This window comes from Corythoichthys intestinalis, chromosome 9, assembly GCF_030265065.1.
Source record: "Corythoichthys intestinalis isolate RoL2023-P3 chromosome 9, ASM3026506v1, whole genome shotgun sequence".
Classification (NCBI taxonomy): Eukaryota; Metazoa; Chordata; class Actinopteri; order Syngnathiformes; family Syngnathidae; genus Corythoichthys; species Corythoichthys intestinalis.
Window position 1 is genome coordinate 35,802,621 of NC_080403.1, and position 17,916 is coordinate 35,820,536.

At 40.4% G+C, this 17,916-nt stretch overlaps 1 protein-coding gene across 2 annotated transcripts; it reads right to left on the minus strand.

Annotated features, from left to right (window-relative positions):
- Nucleotides 1–7,702: 7,702 nt before the first annotated feature.
- gata2a (GATA binding protein 2a) lies at nucleotides 7,703–17,348 on the minus strand. 2 transcript variants are annotated; one of them, XM_057846856.1, is made up of 6 exons: nucleotides 17,266–17,348; nucleotides 16,733–17,117; nucleotides 15,589–16,161; nucleotides 13,470–13,615; nucleotides 9,383–9,508; nucleotides 7,703–8,795 (listed from the first exon to the last, which is right to left on the minus strand). In XM_057846856.1, the coding sequence occupies exons 2-6, from the start codon at nucleotides 16,959–16,961 to the stop codon at nucleotides 8,496–8,498; spliced, it is 1,374 nt and encodes a 457-aa protein (XP_057702839.1). In that variant the 5' UTR covers nucleotides 16,962–17,117; nucleotides 17,266–17,348; the 3' UTR covers nucleotides 7,703–8,495. The 2 variants fall into 2 exon arrangements, with proteins under 2 accessions (XP_057702839.1, XP_057702838.1); XM_057846855.1 differs by having other exon boundaries at nucleotides 13,470–13,627.
- Nucleotides 17,349–17,916: the final 568 nt, after the last annotated feature.

Here is a 17,916-nt window from a genome sequence, read left to right on the forward strand (position 1 = left end):
TTGATTATATTTGCACTTAAGCACAATCATGCTGACAGAAAAAGACTTTAACCAAATAATTCACACCAACACAAAAGAGAACAAGAAGCAATGAAAAATGCAAACACTCAGAAGGAGCTCTGTGTGGAAACGGTGCTTCAGTCAAAGCTCCTGATGTCAGTCCCTAGGCCACTCCCACAAATGTCAAATCACATATATACTATTAATGAAGTGTTCCCTATTTTTTTTATTGAAAACACGCACCTATTACTCTGTTCATCAGACAAATCTCACCAGTGTTGTCACGGATTACTTTAAAAAGTAATTAATTACTGATTACTGATTACACCTAAAAAAAAGTAATCTAGTTACTTTACTGATTACTTTATTATCAAAGTAACTAAGTTACTTTAAAAGTAACTTATCCGTTACTTTTTACCATTTTTTTTCCTTTTGCTGCCTCAACATAAAAATAACTGAAAAATGTCATCGCGTGTAATTGAGTTTTTCACATAAGGCTTAATCTTTGAGTTAGCGGGGGTTTAATTAGTCGACCAGCCATTGACTCGCCCTAGCTTAGCCATTCCGGAGCCCTAAAACTAACAAATAACTGACAAATTGCACAACATTTGTTTAAATTAACTCCAACGACTAATTAAACCCCCGCTAACTCCAAGATTAAGCCTAATGTAAAAAATTCTGAACTGCCCCTTTGAAATAAAGACTGAGCCGTTAAAATGTTGTCTCCAAAAGTTGTAAAGCAATAAAACAAACAATAAAAATTATTGAAATGAACAAAAATCCTACAACGTAAAGTTTTCATAATGGGTCAAAATCATTTTTCAAACAGATCATGAGACTGGCACCTCGGAGACTATCCTTTGCTTTGCTAAGCCAAAACTACACCAGAGGAGGCAAAATGGATATTTAGAATTCCTTTAAACCTAAGCTTTCAAACGCTGCCAACAACAACTTGAACAGTTGATTGAACTCAAACAGTGTCAAGATGTGTATATACTAGGGCTGTCAAAATTATCGTGTTAACGGGCGTTAATTAATTTTTTTAAATTAATCACGTTAGAATATTTGACGCAATTAACGCAGATGCCCCGCTCAGACAGATTTAAATGACAGTACAGTGAAACGCTCACTTGTTGTGTTTTATGGAGTTTTGCCGCCCTCTGCTGGCGCTTGGGTGCAGCTGATTTTATATGCTTCAGCACCCATGAGCATTGTGTAAGTAATTATTGACATCAACAATGGCGGGCTACTAGTTTATTTTTTGATTGAAAATTTTTACAAATTTTATTAAAACGAAAACATTAAGAGGGGTTTTAATATAAAATTTCTATAACTTGTACTAACATTTTTCTTTTAAGAACTACAAGTCTTTCTATCCATGGATCGCTTTAACAGAATGTTAATAATGTTAATGCCATCTTGTTGATTTAATGTTATAATAAACAAATACAGTCCTTATGTAGCGTATGTTGAATGCATTTATCCATCTTGTGTCTTATCTTTCCATTCCCACAATAATTTACAGAAAAAAATGCGATATTTTATAGATGTTTTGAATTGCGATTAATTACGTTTAATTAATTTTTAAGCTGTAATTAACTCGATTAAAAATTGTAATCTTTTGACAGCCCTAGTATATACATATATATATATATATATATATACAGTACTGGCCAAAAGTTTGGAGACACCTCAAAGGTGGATACTTTGAAGAATGTAGAACACAAAACCTTTTTTCAGTTATTTCACTTTTTTTTTGCCATTCCACATGATCGTTCATAGTTTTGATGTCTTCAGTGAGAATATACAATAGTAGTGAAAATATTTTTTTAAAAAAACGCAAAAATCGTGAAGTGTGCCCAAACTTGACTTTTGTTTCAGTCTTCAACATGCTTTTTCATCAGTCCCACAAATGTAACACTTTGCCTATGATTACAAACTCTAAATATAAAATGTACATAATTACACATATTATAAAAGCTGGTTACAAACTGTAGAAGTGCTGGCTGTCTTGTTAACTGTTGGCTTTGATTCGAGTTTTTTTGCGTTGTGCTGTAATTCCAAGTGCTTCCTTGTTGAATTGGATGTCGAGTTTTTAGCTTTCGACAGTCTTTCTGAGCCTGCGCAGAGTTTGCAACGCACGGAGATATTTTTGTCATCTTTACTTGACGGATATGTGAAGTAATGGCTGTATCTCCAATGAGCAAATGCAGCCGTTTGTTGTACCTCTCCGGCTCCTTTACTGTTAGCATCCTGATAGGTAGCCACTAGCCAGGCTATGTTGTTGACCGCCGTGGCAGATGGCGCGCGCACAGGCAGGATGGTAATACACGTGATCTGTTTTTTTCCCCCGATGAGAAAACGTGAGATGTGATGTCACTCCCAAACTCAAGCCCAGTATTTTCTTTTCAAATGCTCTTCGTACATGACTACAATATTCTTCATTCAGCATACAGTATAAGGCAACAACAAAATAGTAAAGCACAGGCACCGAGGAACTAACTTTAATCAGATTACTGCTTGGAAAAATGAACGTGTTAGATTGCTCGTTACTAAAAGAAAGTAATCAGATTACAGTAACGCGTTACTGACAACACTGAATCTCACAATGATTAGCGCTTCTCAATGTACTCCCAAATTTTCTTACTCGATCACTCCTGTTCCATTGAACATAATGCAGAAATACTCTCATGAATCCATGATGGATCATACAATGTACATAGTGCTGGTTGTGTTGCTTTTGAGAAAAAAAATGTATTTTGGACACTTGTACAAGTTTTTTGTCTTTCTGATGCTACGAATACACAGCCATATTACAAGAGTGAATTACTCTATTATGGTGAATTTTGTGCGAAGTGCTTCATAGCACAATGTTAGGCATAAAACATGCAGGGGAAAGAGAGAATGTAATTTCTTAAAAAAAAAAAAAAAAAATTTTTTTAAAAAGGAAACGATCATAAGCGATATATAGGCCTACTCTTGTAGATATACAGTGGTATGAAAAAGTATTTGAATCTTTTTGGAATTTCTCACATTTCTGCATAAAATCACATTCTAATGTGATCTAATCTTTGTCAAAATCACACAGATGTAAAAACTGTGTCTGCTTTAGCTAAAACCACCCAAACATTTAACAGGTTTTCATATTTTAATGAGGATAGCATGCAAACAATGACAGAAGGGGGAAAAATAAGTAAGTGAACCCTCTTCCTAAGGAGACTTAAAGAGCAATTGAAACCAATTTTTACCAAACAATTTAAGTCAGGTGTGTGCCCAATCACTAACGAGTGGTTTAAAGCTGCCCTGCCCACTATAAAACACACACCTGGTCAGAATTGTCTTAATGAGAAGCATTGACTGTTGTACATCATGGCTCGGTCAAAAAGGTTGTCTGAAGACCTGCGATCAATGATTTCTTTATTTGTATAAAGCTGGGAAATGATACAAAACCATCTCTGAAAGTCTGAATATTCATCAATCGACAGTCAGAGAAGTTGTCTACAAATGGAGAGAGTTTGGCACTGTTGCTTCTCTCCCAAGGAGTGGATGTCCACCGACGATGACACCAAGAGTTCAGCGCAGAATACTTAGAGAGGTAAAAAAAGAACCAAAGAGTGTCTGCTAAAGTTACAGAAATCACCGGCAGAGTCCAATATCTCTGTGCACACATCACTATTTGTAAAACTATGGCCAAGAATCATGTTCATGGGAGGACTCCACGGAGGATGCCACTGCTGTCTAAAAAAAAACATTGTTGCTTGTTTAATGTCCGCAAAAAGGCACTTAGACACTCCACAAAAGTTTTGGCAAAATATTTTGTGGACTGATGAAACCAAAGTTGAATTGTTTGGGAGTAACACACAACGTCATGTGTGGAGGAAAAATGGAACAGCTCACCAACATCAACACCTTATTCCCACCTTGAAGCATGTGTGGAAGGAGCATCACGATTTGGGGCTGTTTTGCTGCCCCAGGGCCTGGACAACTTGCAATCATTAATGGAAGAATGAATTCAAAAGTTCATCAGGATGTTTTGCAGGGAAGCCTGAGGCCGTTTGTCAGACAGTTGAAGCTAAAAAGAGGATGGATGCGGCAACAAGACATTGATCCAAAACATAGAAGTAATCAACTTCAGAATGGTTTCAGAAGTTCAAAATACACGTTCTTGAGTGTCCAAGTCAAACTCCAGACTTGAACCCCATTGAGATGCTGTGGCATGACCTAAAGACAGTGATTCATGCCAGACATCCCAGGAATCTGACTGAACTACAGCAGTGTTGTAGAGAAGAATGTGCCAAGATTAGCCCTAATCAATGTGCCAGACTGATCTGCAGCTACAGGAAGCATCTCGTTGAACTTATTGCCGCTAAAGTGGGGGGGCACAAAATATAAAATGTGATGGTTCACTTACTTATTTTTCCCCTATCTGTCATTGTTTGCATACGATCCTTATTAAAATATAAAAATCTATGGTGGTGGTTTTAAAGCAGACACTGTTTTTTCATCTGTGTGATTTTGATTAAGATAAGATCACATTTGATGGTGATTTTATGCAGAAATGTGAGAAATTCCAAAAGGTTCAGATACTTTTTCATATCACGGTAGTATTTCATGGTACATTGTAGGCGACAGCTAAAATTTAATGTTTTGGAAATAACACAGAAACTTTATAAATCCGTTCGTCATTACAGTCAATATTATATCAAGGCTGTGGGAAACCCCAGTAGATCAACCTCTGCTGCAGATGTGAGCAGGTTGGAGGGTTCAAAGAGGGGTAATACTAAACTTTATTTTCGAGTCTTTAATCGGCCAGTTTGTCTCTAGGGTGTGTGAGGGCACACTGAACTTAACGACGATGACCTCTAATTGGCCCTAATGGAGCACTCATTAATGGCCGGCTCTGCTCAAAATCTCTTCAACCAGTTATTTTACTGTAATCTTCCAAATGGGAGGGGAGGGGGTAAAATACAAACAAATTGGGAAGTGTTGCCAACAAAAAAAAAGTAATATCGAGAGCAAAGAGGGAGAGTGGGAAAGCATGAAGAAAACAAAGAAAGAGAAAGAAAAAAGGATGAGAAGAGGGAGAAACAATCGACGCCTGCTTCCTGGCAGCTTCAGCTGCGTGCACATCTGTGTGTAAACGGTCAGAGCAGACCCCCACGTGTTTGCTCAGGTCGCCTGATTGCCTTTCCTTCCTCTTCTCTATCCCACTAAAGACCCGCTGTCCTTCCTCTCACTCCAATCACCGCAGCCAAGAAAGAGGGCGGCAAGCAAAGGGAGACAGAGCGACTCCCACTGAACTTTTCTCATGACTCAGTATTTGTTGCCGCAAGTTCTTGTGTATTTTGTTTGTTACCTGGTTAAATAAAGGTCCCAACTTTGCTCATGCGAACGTGTGGTTATGTGTTTGTGTCAATTTGGATTTTTCGTCATGGACAATGAGCCAGCCTGTTGCTCAGCACCACAAAGAGGCCTTCTCAACAAGACCCCATCACAGATTGAGAAGGAGCCTAACCAAAGCATTTCCACGTTTTGGTGATCACAGAGCCTCCCTTGATACATTGGTTATCACTTACGATTTTGATAAGCCCTTTTTATCATTTATTTCGATATATAAAGTACCTTTTTTTTTTTTTTTTTTTTTTAATTAATTCTGCTCATCTTCTATAGTATCACCTATCGGGGTTCAGATGCTTAAAACTGTACAGTTTAAAGTCACATGGTGAAAAGTAGCGATGTCGATCGGGTCCGATCACGTCATTTTCAAAGTATCGGAATCGGCAAAAAAATATCGGACATGCCTTTTTTAATATATATATCAGGGGTCGCGTTAACCGAATATTTTCCGTCGTTGACCGGTTTTTTAAAACGGTGACGGAAAAAACAAGTCCATCCGTCATTTTGACAGGTTGCAATTCACACCCCAGACCACAGGGTGGCGAGTGAGCATATTAATTAGCTATTGTCTTGATGCATGACGTCGTTTGCCTTACTCGGAAAAATGTCAAGGCAACTGAGTGTTTGCCTGGCACGGCCAGACTGTTCTCCCTGTATTTTTCAAACATTGAGAGAAAAGTCTGGGACACAGCCTCTCGAGTAGGTACAAAATCAATCGACAAATCAGATTTGTTTATTTGCGTGACATGTTCGTCACGAGCAACGTCACTCTTGCGCGCCGAAAGTCGTCTCTACAACAACACGGATGGCGGGAGAGCCGAGAATATGTTCCAATCCGCGGTAAATTCTGTTTTAAATGAGCTAAAACACATCGACACGAGACATTGACAACAGTCTGTCTCGCGCTAGCCATGTTGAATAAACTCCGTTCTCCTCGTATGTTTACTTCCGCGCGCAAGTCCCTCGTCCTGGCCTCGTCGCTTTGCTAACGGCACGTCTGCCCGTCGCTGATTGGTGCACTCCGCTGTCTGTTTGCCTCTTGTTAAGCTTGTTCGGACAGAATATTGATTAAAAATGAATGAAAAGTAAATACTATTGAATATGTCATTATTATCATTTTAAAAATGTAAGTGACGGGTAAAAATAGATTATGACCGGATTTTTATGACACTGTCAGTCAAAATGACAGACAACGAAAAAGTCTAGCTTTATATATATAAAGATATATATATATATATATATATATTATTTATATAAAGATATAGCTGATATATATATATATTTCTTTTTTTCATTAAATCGTTTTCTAATTGTATTTAACGTTACAGACATAATGTGTTACCCTCTTGCAGAGTCTTTAGTTTAAGCTTAAGGTAGGGTTATCAAATTTATCGCGTAATATTAATTCATCACGTTACAATATTTGATGCAATTAACGCATGCGCTGCACAACCCACTCACGCATTGTCGCGTTCAATCCATAATGGCGCGGTTTTACCCATACAGTATATAAAGCTAAAAGGCAGCGTAAAATGAGTTGAGTGAATTTTGGCAGCCTTTGGAGGCTTTTTTTTAAATGGCTAAAGCCTTACAATCCCTCTCCCGACGATTGTAATAATCGTGGGAGGCAATGTGGGGAAGAAAGGTAGTAGTTGATCATTTTCTTAACACCCTTTGTTATTTCCCAACGCAGAGAAGATATATCAATTGGTGCCACGACGCACAGTCATGGTTGCACTTCCCATCATGCATTTGGGCAGAAGTTAAATGGCTACAGCATCATTTACTGAAAGTTCAACAAATACACTAGATGACAATATTTATTCACGATATACAAAGTCACATTTATACTTTAAGAATTACACGTCTTTCTATCCGTGGATCCCTCTCACAGAAAGAATGTTAATAATGTAAATGCCATCTTGAGGATTTATTGTCATAATAAACAAATACAGTACTTATGTACTGTATGTTGAATGTATATATTCGTCCGAGTTTTATTCATTTTTTTCTTAATTTATGGCCAAAATGCATATGATCGGGAAAAATCATCGGGAATGATTGGAATTGAAATGGGAGCAAAAAAAAAAAAAAAGCAATCAGATCCGGAAATATCGGAATCGGCAGATACTCAAACTAAAACGATCGGGATCGGATCAGGAGCAAAAAAAAAAGCAATCGGATCGGGAAATATCGGAATCGGCAGATACTCAAACTAAAACGATCGGGATCGGATCGGGAGCAAAAAAACATGATCGGAACAACCCTAGTGAAAAGTAGCCTCAGAAAAAAAACACAGACCAAATTTAAGAAGCAGTGACATAAGTATTAAACTTTATTTTCTTCACGATTTGTGCAATGGAAAAATGATAAAAACGTACAGCTCGGGGAATTTTTTATCCATAAGTCAGTGTTTTCCTTTGCGCCATAACCATGAAATCAAACTCAGAACATTTTCCATACTCTTTGACAAAAGCTTGAAAAGTGAAAATAAATTATTGTAGCAATAATTATAACATCAAATATAACAACCATAATAGCAATTAAGCATTTATAAACACTCTATTTACTGCTCCACTCCATAAAAGGCCATTATTAAAAACTGATTAACATTGTGTCCAGCATGTGAGGAGAGCACAGTTTTACGTGTTTTCTGCAGTCTGACCCTATAGTCTGTTGCTGCTTGTGTCCAGGCAGGCCTTCAATTCCAGCACCGAAGTGTCTGAAGGGCTTGAGTGGGTGCTCATATGTCAGAATATAAGGAGATGGGGTGTAGCGACAACTTTTTAAGACCTCTCATGAGAGTTGAAGTGGGTACCAGAGTGACTTGAGTGAGCGGAAAGATGGACAAGCGTCAACATTCTCTCCAGTCCTGCAATCCTCAGCCACTGAGAATACACTGCGCGCCCCGCAGTCGGCCCTGCTTTCTATATTTTTCCATCCGCCAGGTCCGACTCAAATAGTCCAACTGAGCTCTGCGCTGCTCGGCTTAAACCGCATTCATGGCATGTCGAGTCTGCTCAGCTTCCGGCGTATTTTGAGGGAGGGAGGGCCTTCAATGTTAATGGCAACATGGTGGCTCAGACAGGGAAAGAAGTTCAGTGAGGCTCTGCCCAAACCGGCGAGCGGTTGGTGTGGTGGGGGGGCCCGAATGAAGGGTGAATGGGCGTGGGAGTCGGCAGCATGTGTCCCGAGTGACTGAAAGGGGGTAAGTGACCCATGTGGGTCATGTGGCTTGTGAGGCCAGGGGCAGCACCAAAGGGTGAGGCCTTGTCCTGCATGCACTTGGTTAGCTCTTCGAAGCCGTCGCTGGAGCGCTTGTTCCTCTTGGACTTGCTCGACATCTTGCGGTTACGCGTCTGGATGCCTTCTTTCTTCATCGTCAGTGGTCTGTTGACCTGTGAAGAGCGGCACATTAGCCCGACACATCCGGGACAAAAGCTGCACTGACATCATGAATACTATGTTTTAATTGTGCTTTTGAAAACTGAAATGTCGCTCGACTTTGCCTTTTTGTGTGTCTAATTCAAACCAGTTTGCTATTACTAATGAGCAGCTGTTTTGCATATACTATAGTTGCATTATAAGGTGAGTCGGGGGAGTGTTTGGCTTTTGTCTAATTCAAAACCAAACAGTCGTCTTGGTCAATTTGAATACATGAGGATGAGGGCCTGGCTGGATCTGAAAGGAGCAGCCTCAGACAAATCCTCATCAGTGTAACCGACGCCGTTACACTGAAAGACAGTCCCACCCCACTGCCTCTCAGGGGAGTAACGCCCCCCATTGAAACAACGATGGATTAATAATAATAAAAAAAAAAAAAAGAGAGGAGGACGGCCAGTAGGTTCTGCTTCACGCTCACACTTTCTCTGCTCTTGAATCGATACAAGCTGTCCGCCCACTTGACCAGTTAACGACCAGCAGAACCCCCCATACACCCCTCTCAACCATGTGCTGCGATGGTTTCTTGGGAGGTGCTACTTACGTTGTGCAGTTTAAAGTAAAGGCCGCAGGCATTGCACACTGGGTCTCCATTGCCATTGCGCCTCCATAGGGTCGTAGTGGTGGTCTGGCAGTTTGCACAGCAGGTGCCTGCACGTCGAGCAGCTGACTGCGGGAAGCAGAGAAAATGCCGTCAATTATAAATTCCAGCTTACGCACTTGTTGACAAGAGGATGCAATACTAAATATTAAGGGTGTAACGGTACATGTATTTGTATTAAAGATGCCGATCACGTCATTTTCAAAGTATCGGAATCGGCAAAAAAATATCGGCCTTTTTTTAATATATAAATATATTTTATTTAAATCGCTGTCTAATTGTATTTAACGTTAGAGACAAAATGTCTTACACTCATCCAGAGTAGTTTTGGCTTAAAGTAGGGCTATCAAATTTATTGCGTTAACGGCGGTAATTAATTTTTTTTAATTAATCTCATTTAATTATTAACGCATGCGCTGCACGACCCACTCACGCATTGTCGCGTTCAATCTATAAAGGCGCCGGTTTACCTATATATAGAACTAAAAGGCAGCATATAATGAGTAGAGAGAATTTTGACAGCCTTGAGAGCCTTTTTTTATTTGGCTAAAGCCTTGTAATCCCTCTCTCAGCAATTAAAAATATCATGAGAGGCAATGTGGGGAAGAAAGGTAGTAGTTGATCATTTTCTTAATTGGTGCCCCTACGCACAGTCATGGTTGCACCCTATGTTCTTTCCCAACGCAGAGAAGATATATCAATTGGTGCCCCTACGCACAGTCATGGTTGCACTTCCAATCATACATTTTGGCAGAACAGTTAAATGGGTGCAGTATCATTTACTGAAAGCTCAACAAATACACTAGATGGCAATATTTAGTCACAATATACAAAGTCACATTTATCCTTTAAGAATTACAAGTCTTTCTATCCGTGGATCCCTCTCACAGAAAGAATGTTAATGTAAATGCCATCTTGAGGATTTATTGTCATAATAAACAAATACAGTACTTATGTACTGTATGTTGAATGTATATATTCGTCCGAGTTTTATTAATTTTTTTCTTAATGCATTGCCAAAATGTATATGATCGAGAAAAATTATCGGGAATGATTGGAATTGAATCGGAAGCAAAAAAAGCAATCGGATCGGGAAATATCGGGATCGGCAGATACTCAAACTAAAACGATCGGGATTGGATCGGGAGCAAAAAAAACATGATCGGAACAACCCTAATTTGTATTGAACCGTTTCGGTACGTGGTGCTCTGTTCGGAATGGAGGCGTACCGAACGAGTTTCTGACTTAATGTAACCCTCACTTTTCGAGGCTGTGAGTCGATCGGGTTACAGTTTCTTTGTGTAGATTATATTTACTCCATCTTCTCTACTATAATGAGGACCAACACGGTACAACAGTATAACCCAGAAACGTAAATGGCGCAACAACGTAGCCGTTGCGAGAACGCAGTGAAACGCCGGCGTTAAACTCAATCAGCCAATGCACACCAGTCGCAGTGCGGCTGCGTGTTAGACGCGTCCCAGAAGCGGCTCATCACGACACACGCGAAAAGAACGGCAGAATTTATTATTTGACGCGAGACGCGACCCTCCTGCGTCAATACTACTACCGGTAGCTAGGATCGGGCAGACCGGAAGTCACTCATGTAAAAATACGGTGCATCCGGTCGATTTTCAAACTAATATGCAATCGTAACCCACTTTTTGAGTCCATCAGATCTCTTGAGTGGTAGATCGGGGCACAGTTGACTTGTCTTTGTTGATTTACTTCTGTCTTCTCTGCTTTATTAATAATAACCAACACGGCCCCGTGTTCAATACAAAACCCTCCTACCACAACAAAACAAGTAGGAACTAATATTCACTTAGGAACTAAAGTTATACAACATGAAATAAACAATACAAATGAATACTACATTACATTTGTAAAATATAAACACATAATAAAATAAATAATAGCCCATTTGAATCAAATAAATTGAAATGAGCTAAAACACCTGTAATTAAATAATAATAATAATACACAGATCCTGCTTACACAATTAAATTTATTCATTTCTGTGTGCGCTTTAACTTTAGAAAATCCACCAATAAAGCTTTTGAAAACCGTTCATAAGAAAAAAAATGATTAATTGAGGCATTTCATTTTTAAAATACATGTTAAAATCTTTGTCATTGGGATTGCTTTTCTCTTTAGCACAGGACTTCTTTTTTCTTCTTTGTTTCAGAAAGAAAGCTGACCAATACGCGGGGTCTGAAAGGCAAATTGTTGTTAGATTATCTTTAAATACCCACTACTTTTTGAGCAGAATTCTAGCTTTATATAGTCTAATGTTCATATTGTTGAAAGCACAAAGGTGTGTAATAAACATTTGCATTTTGTTTTCTTACTGTACCGAAAATGAACCGAACCGTGACCTCAAAACCGAGGTACGTACCAAACCGAGATTTTTGTGTACCGTTACAGTCCTACTAAATGTACCACTTGATTACTGAACTATACTACCTTAAAATGAGCAGTGCAAAAAATATATAATTGTCACAGCTTCAAATCTTTTCCAATATTTATTTTAAAGCAGTACCAGCAAAGTTGATTCAGAAATTATCTGTACAAAAACCTTCACCTTTTGTAAGATTTGCAAAATACATCAACTGTTGCATTTTTCATTACCTCATTGGTTGCTATTGACCACGACAGAACTGCGATTTATTTAAACTGGGATGAATGGCTGTGAAAGGGAATTTTTCAGTGCAACGGAAGGTACTAGACATTTTGACAAATTTTGTCAAAATGGTTTGGACGTCGATCAACGGCAGCCAATGAGTTAACTACAGCGTCTTATAAAACAGGAAACGGTGGAAACCCAGCATGTCAAACTCGTAGCCCCACTTGGCTTTGGACTGCTGTGTCCATTGCAGATCAATTCTACACACATAATGAGAAACATTAACTTTACATGCAAGAACCCTGCGGGTGCTGTGTGAGCAGCATCCTTTTTTTCCCTTTAAATTCAATCCAGGTGGAAGTTGCTGTTAATGGACCAACTGATCAAATTCCTATTCATTTTTATGGGAAAAAATGGAATGAAGTTAACATTTGTGTCTATCCAACTTGCACACGCAGAGAATGATAAACACGACATGAACATAAATCTGTGTATTTTCCAATCCCCGCCCCACTCGGTCCATCTCTTCGGAGAGCATAAGCGGCTCCTCTAGTGTTGTGATAATCTCTTTACAGTATATGTCAGTCTGGCCAGAGAGAATGCAGCGTGCCGGGTGAAGGCGGAAACAGCCGGGAGCCTGACTTCCTTATCTGGGCCGGGCAGATATCCGGATAGGAAACAACTGGATGCCCCTTTGAACACGGCTCTGACAAACACTTGAGTTGGAAATGCAAAAGCTGCCGCCACATAGGCCGGCCCAGTGGAAAATGGGAATAGACTGTTCGCTTAGGAAGAGTACCTATGCAGTCAAGGAATTTTCATTACTAACGCCACAGAGTGTGTTGGGGGATGGGGGGTCTTATGGAAACAATCTATCGCTAATTCGATTTGTTAATAATTTCTCATTGGGGATGAGTTCCAAATTATCGGAAAAGAATAAGCAGTTGATATTTTTCTGCTTGTTTCATTAATAATTTTACCAATTGTTTTCAATATGAGTATTTCCATTCATTTAAACATGTACAATATGTTTAAACAAGCAAGCCTTTGCTACCAAATGTATTCAAATACTATAATTGTAGTTAATTGTATTACTGAAAAACATCTCAATTGACATAGCTGCACAACGGCACTGCAAAGCATGTCATTTACTCCAAAGTGGTGCTAACTACACCAACATGGGCATTGCTATCAGTAACAGTATCAGAAGTACCAGCAATAATGATAGCAGGAACAATGGCAATAGTAGCAGTATTTAAACAGGCTATGGAGGTGGATCATCAGGGGGTGAGAGCAACAAACAATTCCAGGAAGATGATAGGGAAAATATAACTTTCCTGGAATTGTGTTGAAGGCATCTGCTTTTTGCTCATATTTGGGTGCCGACATGCAAGTGGGACTCACCAGTCTACGTTTTGGTTTGATGAGCGGTCGGTTCTGGCCGTTCATCTTATGATACAATCCGCAGGCGTTGCACAGGTAGTGGCCCGTACCGTCCCGTCGCCACAGAGGGGTGGACGTGGCGCCACAGTTTACACATTCACGGCCCTCTGCATATAATTCAAAAAGGGACAAGAAGAAATTTTATATAATTAAACGTGTCGCCGTTAATCAACAATACAATGCCAGTGTTCACTGCTACTCTGACCCGGGCCTGGATGACCTATACTGGGTCTCGTGACAAGTTTGTACCAGAGTGCATAAGTGTGTCATTAACTTAGTCATGGGCAATGACCTGAGGTCAGCCAGATCATGTCCAGAGGTGTCAATATAGCACAATATCAAATTAGGACTTTAGGACTTCCACTGTAAGAATGTGTTAATGCTTACACTATTTTAACAGTTACTGCATTTGGTGAAAACTGACTAAACATGCTTTTCCCCTTAGTTCTATTCTCACATACCAAAAGACCTCAAATGACCTGTTTCTCAAATGTTCTTCTAATTCAAGTATCCCTAAAGTATCACCTCATTATTACTGTTATAATACAAGCGACACCCAATGTCCCACCCTTTGGCTCCACAATGGAATCTGACCTGAGCCAAAAGCCATGTTCCTTTTGAAATTCGCCTGCTTTCTTTCATACCTCGCTCATCTTCTCCTCAAGTGTTTCGCAAGTCCAGCAACCACATTAAAGAAGGGTCATTAGTGCTTTAAATATTCATTGGTAAGTCTTGTGCAACGTTCGGTGTTGAAATTAAAAATGGGAAGATGAAAGCTGAGAAAAGTAAGGGAAGAGGAGGGGTTGGGGTTTTGAGGGTAATTCAACAGGAAGCCACTGTAAGGTATATGTGACGACAGCTGAAATGTCAGTGTGGCATTTTGTACACCAGTCAATCAACATTTACCGGTGCTGGACATCCACTTTAAGAGATAAGCGCCTTTTAATGCCACACCTGATGTGTTCCTGATTACGGGCAAGCTTCTATTAAAATGTCACAAGACAACATTTTTGACCAATAAAAGCTCACATCAGTCAGGTGATCTGAGTGGCAGCATCGCATATAGGTGGGAAAATACTCATTGAACAAATGATGACAAGTTAGATGGAAGAGTTCTTCATTTTTAAATGAAAAATACTCGACTAGATTTCAATGGTCTACTCATTACAAATTAAAATGTTGTGACATTTCAGTTAGAAATTTAAAAAAAAAAAAAAAAGTACGATTATTGTGTAATATGCACAGTTGTTGCCCAGAGGAGATAACGCCACTGCGGTTTTGTTCACCGCCACTTTTCGTGAGGCAAAGCCGTGTCTAAGAACACAAACAGCGGGGATCTGTCGCCTGTTCTTTGTTAGCTTGGGGTGGTTGCGGGGAGGAGGGAGGTCGTGATTTGTTCACTCGGAGGTATACAGGATATGGCAGGAGCCAGGACGTCGTGACTCCTTCGTTTTTAAGTGCAATAAAGGGCACATTGAAACGAAAACAAGCCAACGGCACGACCACCGCGTATCTCAAGTGTCACAAAGAAGACGTGCATTATAATTTAGTCGGTCTATCTAAAAATGTCCATTTACGGCAATGTGGGGTTAATGCATTCCATGGTTAATTTAGCGAAACGCATCCAAGTGTTGGAAGTCATATTAGAAATTATGTTTTTATAATAATAAACTGTTGTATATGGCCTTAAAAAATCTGTCGAGGCTGAGTTATAATATTTATCATTACTCCACGTGCAAACAATACATTATTAAACAATGCATAATAATGTCACATTTAACTATAATTATATAACAAATTTTCCTCCTCAAAATATATATATTTTTTTATTTAACAACGTCATTCTGGGTGTGTAGGCATTTTTCCAGGGAAGGTGTGTGTGACGCTCTAATACAAAAGTGCCGTTTTTTTTTTTTTTTTTTTTTTTTTTCTTGACTCTATTAAATTGAGAAATACCTTCCTTTTTTTAAAAAAAAAAAATCAAGTGAAAATTCGTCAAAATAATATTCTGAATTGATTATTGTGTAAAAGCTATTTTTGCGTGAATAGAAAACGCGCTGGATGTAATGAAGAGACTCACCTGAGCTCGAGCGGGCTTTGCTTTTACACTTGGGCGTAAAGCTGGACGACGAACCGAGCAGGCTGCCGGGATGGAACAGACTGCCGCTGTACTCGTGGGGTGTGTGCAGAGGGTAGGCCGGGTACGTGGGAATGGGGTGATGCGTGGCTGGGCCCTGACTGTTCATCGAGGCAAGGCCGCCGCGCAGAGGGCTGCAACTCTCCATCTTCATGCCGTCTGTCAATTGTACTTGGTACTTGAGCGACTCTTTTTCGTCCATTCTAGTGGATGTGGAGGTGGGCGAAGTGGGCCCGGGGTCCGGAGACACGTCTTTGGGCGGGGTAGGGGGAAAACTGTAGAGGTGCGGGCTCGAATGGGTCGCCGGAGTGAGCGAGGACACTGGAGCCGTGCCGGTGTTGCTGCTACAAGGGTAGCCGGAGCTGGTCGGGTGCAGGCCGGGTTTGCTGAAGTGACTCACCGCCCAAGCGTTATGGTGGTGGGCAGCGGACAGGGCTGCCTTCCCGGGGTCCAGCCAAGGGATACCGGGGCTGTGGATGAGGTGCGGTCGGCAGACCTGATTTCCAGTGAGGCGAGCTGAAATTGCAGACAGCTTACTCATATTTGTTTTTTCTTTCCTTGTCTTTTTTTAAACGAAACAAATCCAATTATAAAATCTTAAAATACCTGCTGCCTTATCAAAATCGGACCAAGTTAACAATGAACTCCCCCTTCGTCGAACTCGAATATTTATGGAGCCATATTGAAGATAAACAAAATATCCTGTCTTCCCTTTGGATTGATATTCACACCGTCTGCAGCTCTTGGAGTAACGATTGTTATTGGTAAATTTGCGGTTTTTATTTTATATCCGGGAAGTGCCTCTCTCTCTCTCTCTCCCTTCGAAAACTCCTGCCCCAGCACAGAGGGGTTAAATGACACACTTCCCTTTCCTCTTGCTGTCATAGAAATTCCTTTTATGTTGCTGAATATTCACACAAATGTCACCAAGGATTTTTGGCCCGGATTGCTCGCTCATTCTATGTATTATAACTCGTATTTTCTTTGCCCCCCGCCTAAAAAAAAAAAAAAAAAACATCCCCTAATAGTCAATACTTCCTTTACTCATCCCGTATTAAAAAAAAAAAAAAAAAAAAAAAACTCTTACCGTGCGCTTGGCTGTAGGTGACCCTGGCCCGAGAGTTGGTGTAGTACGGGTTCCCCTGAGAGTCCAAATGGTTCAGAAACATGTCTACTTCGTCTTGCGGCAGTAAAGGAGCCATGGGCTCCATATAGTTGTGGCTCAGACCGTGATGATGCGAGTCCGGGTGCTGGCCGTTCAGCACGGCGTGGTGGTGCGCCATCCACCGGGACTGATCAGCCGCTGCGACTTCCATGGCGTTGACGCCGGATTGCCCTCCAAAGCAAGTTTAATCCTCCTGATAAAAATGACGGTCCTCGTGCTCTGCGAAAGTCTCAACTGTGTTTATTTAATTCAGGGGGGAAAATCCTCAGCCAATACGATCTTCTTCCCCTCTAGCTCGTTGTATTACCTACAAAAGAGAAATTAACGTTATTTAAAACCAAAGCGCTCGATTAAATTGAATAATAGAAAATGCAAAACGCGAGATGTAGGAAGGAAACGAGTGTCGTCTTCCTGGCCCGAGAAGAAAATGTCTAATATATCTTGTGTCATGGTACCTGTTGCAGTTTTCGATCAGCTGACTGAAACTTGGACGTGTCAGCCTCCTGATCCGCGCACAGCTCTGGATCATTAATGAGACTGATGCGGCTGGCGCCAGTAAATTCCCATATCAAGCCGTGCGGGGGCGGAGCTCGGAGCTGCGGGCCAATCGCGAGCCGCGCCGCCGCAATTGGCTCGCAGCATCCAAGCAGGCTCTTCTCTGCTTTCTTTCATTTTTTTGTCTCGGTGCCAATTCAAGTGAAAGACTTCTCAATCAGCGATGTAATATCTCCACTGTCTCATCGAGCTCCACAATGGCGAAGCAATCGGCCGCCGATAATCGTTTTTTAGCGCTTTAAGGAGCACGCTGAACACCGCTCACGAGCTAATATGGTTATTTAGAGAATATAATTCCACACAAATTCGACTTTGTACCTCTTTGAAGCAGTCAGTGAGCGTACGGTATAATAGAATCATTGTAGCACCCATTTGCTGAAATCGAATCGTTTCAGTAGTTGAATGAGCCATATAGTAGGCAATAATTGTTTGGTATGCTGTTGTTATTTAAATAGACGGCGTTTTCAGCACCTCTAAAACCAACAAGAGGAGGAGTCGATTTATGACCCCACATTCTGGCCCATTGTTCGCAGCGTCTAATTGTCTTTAAT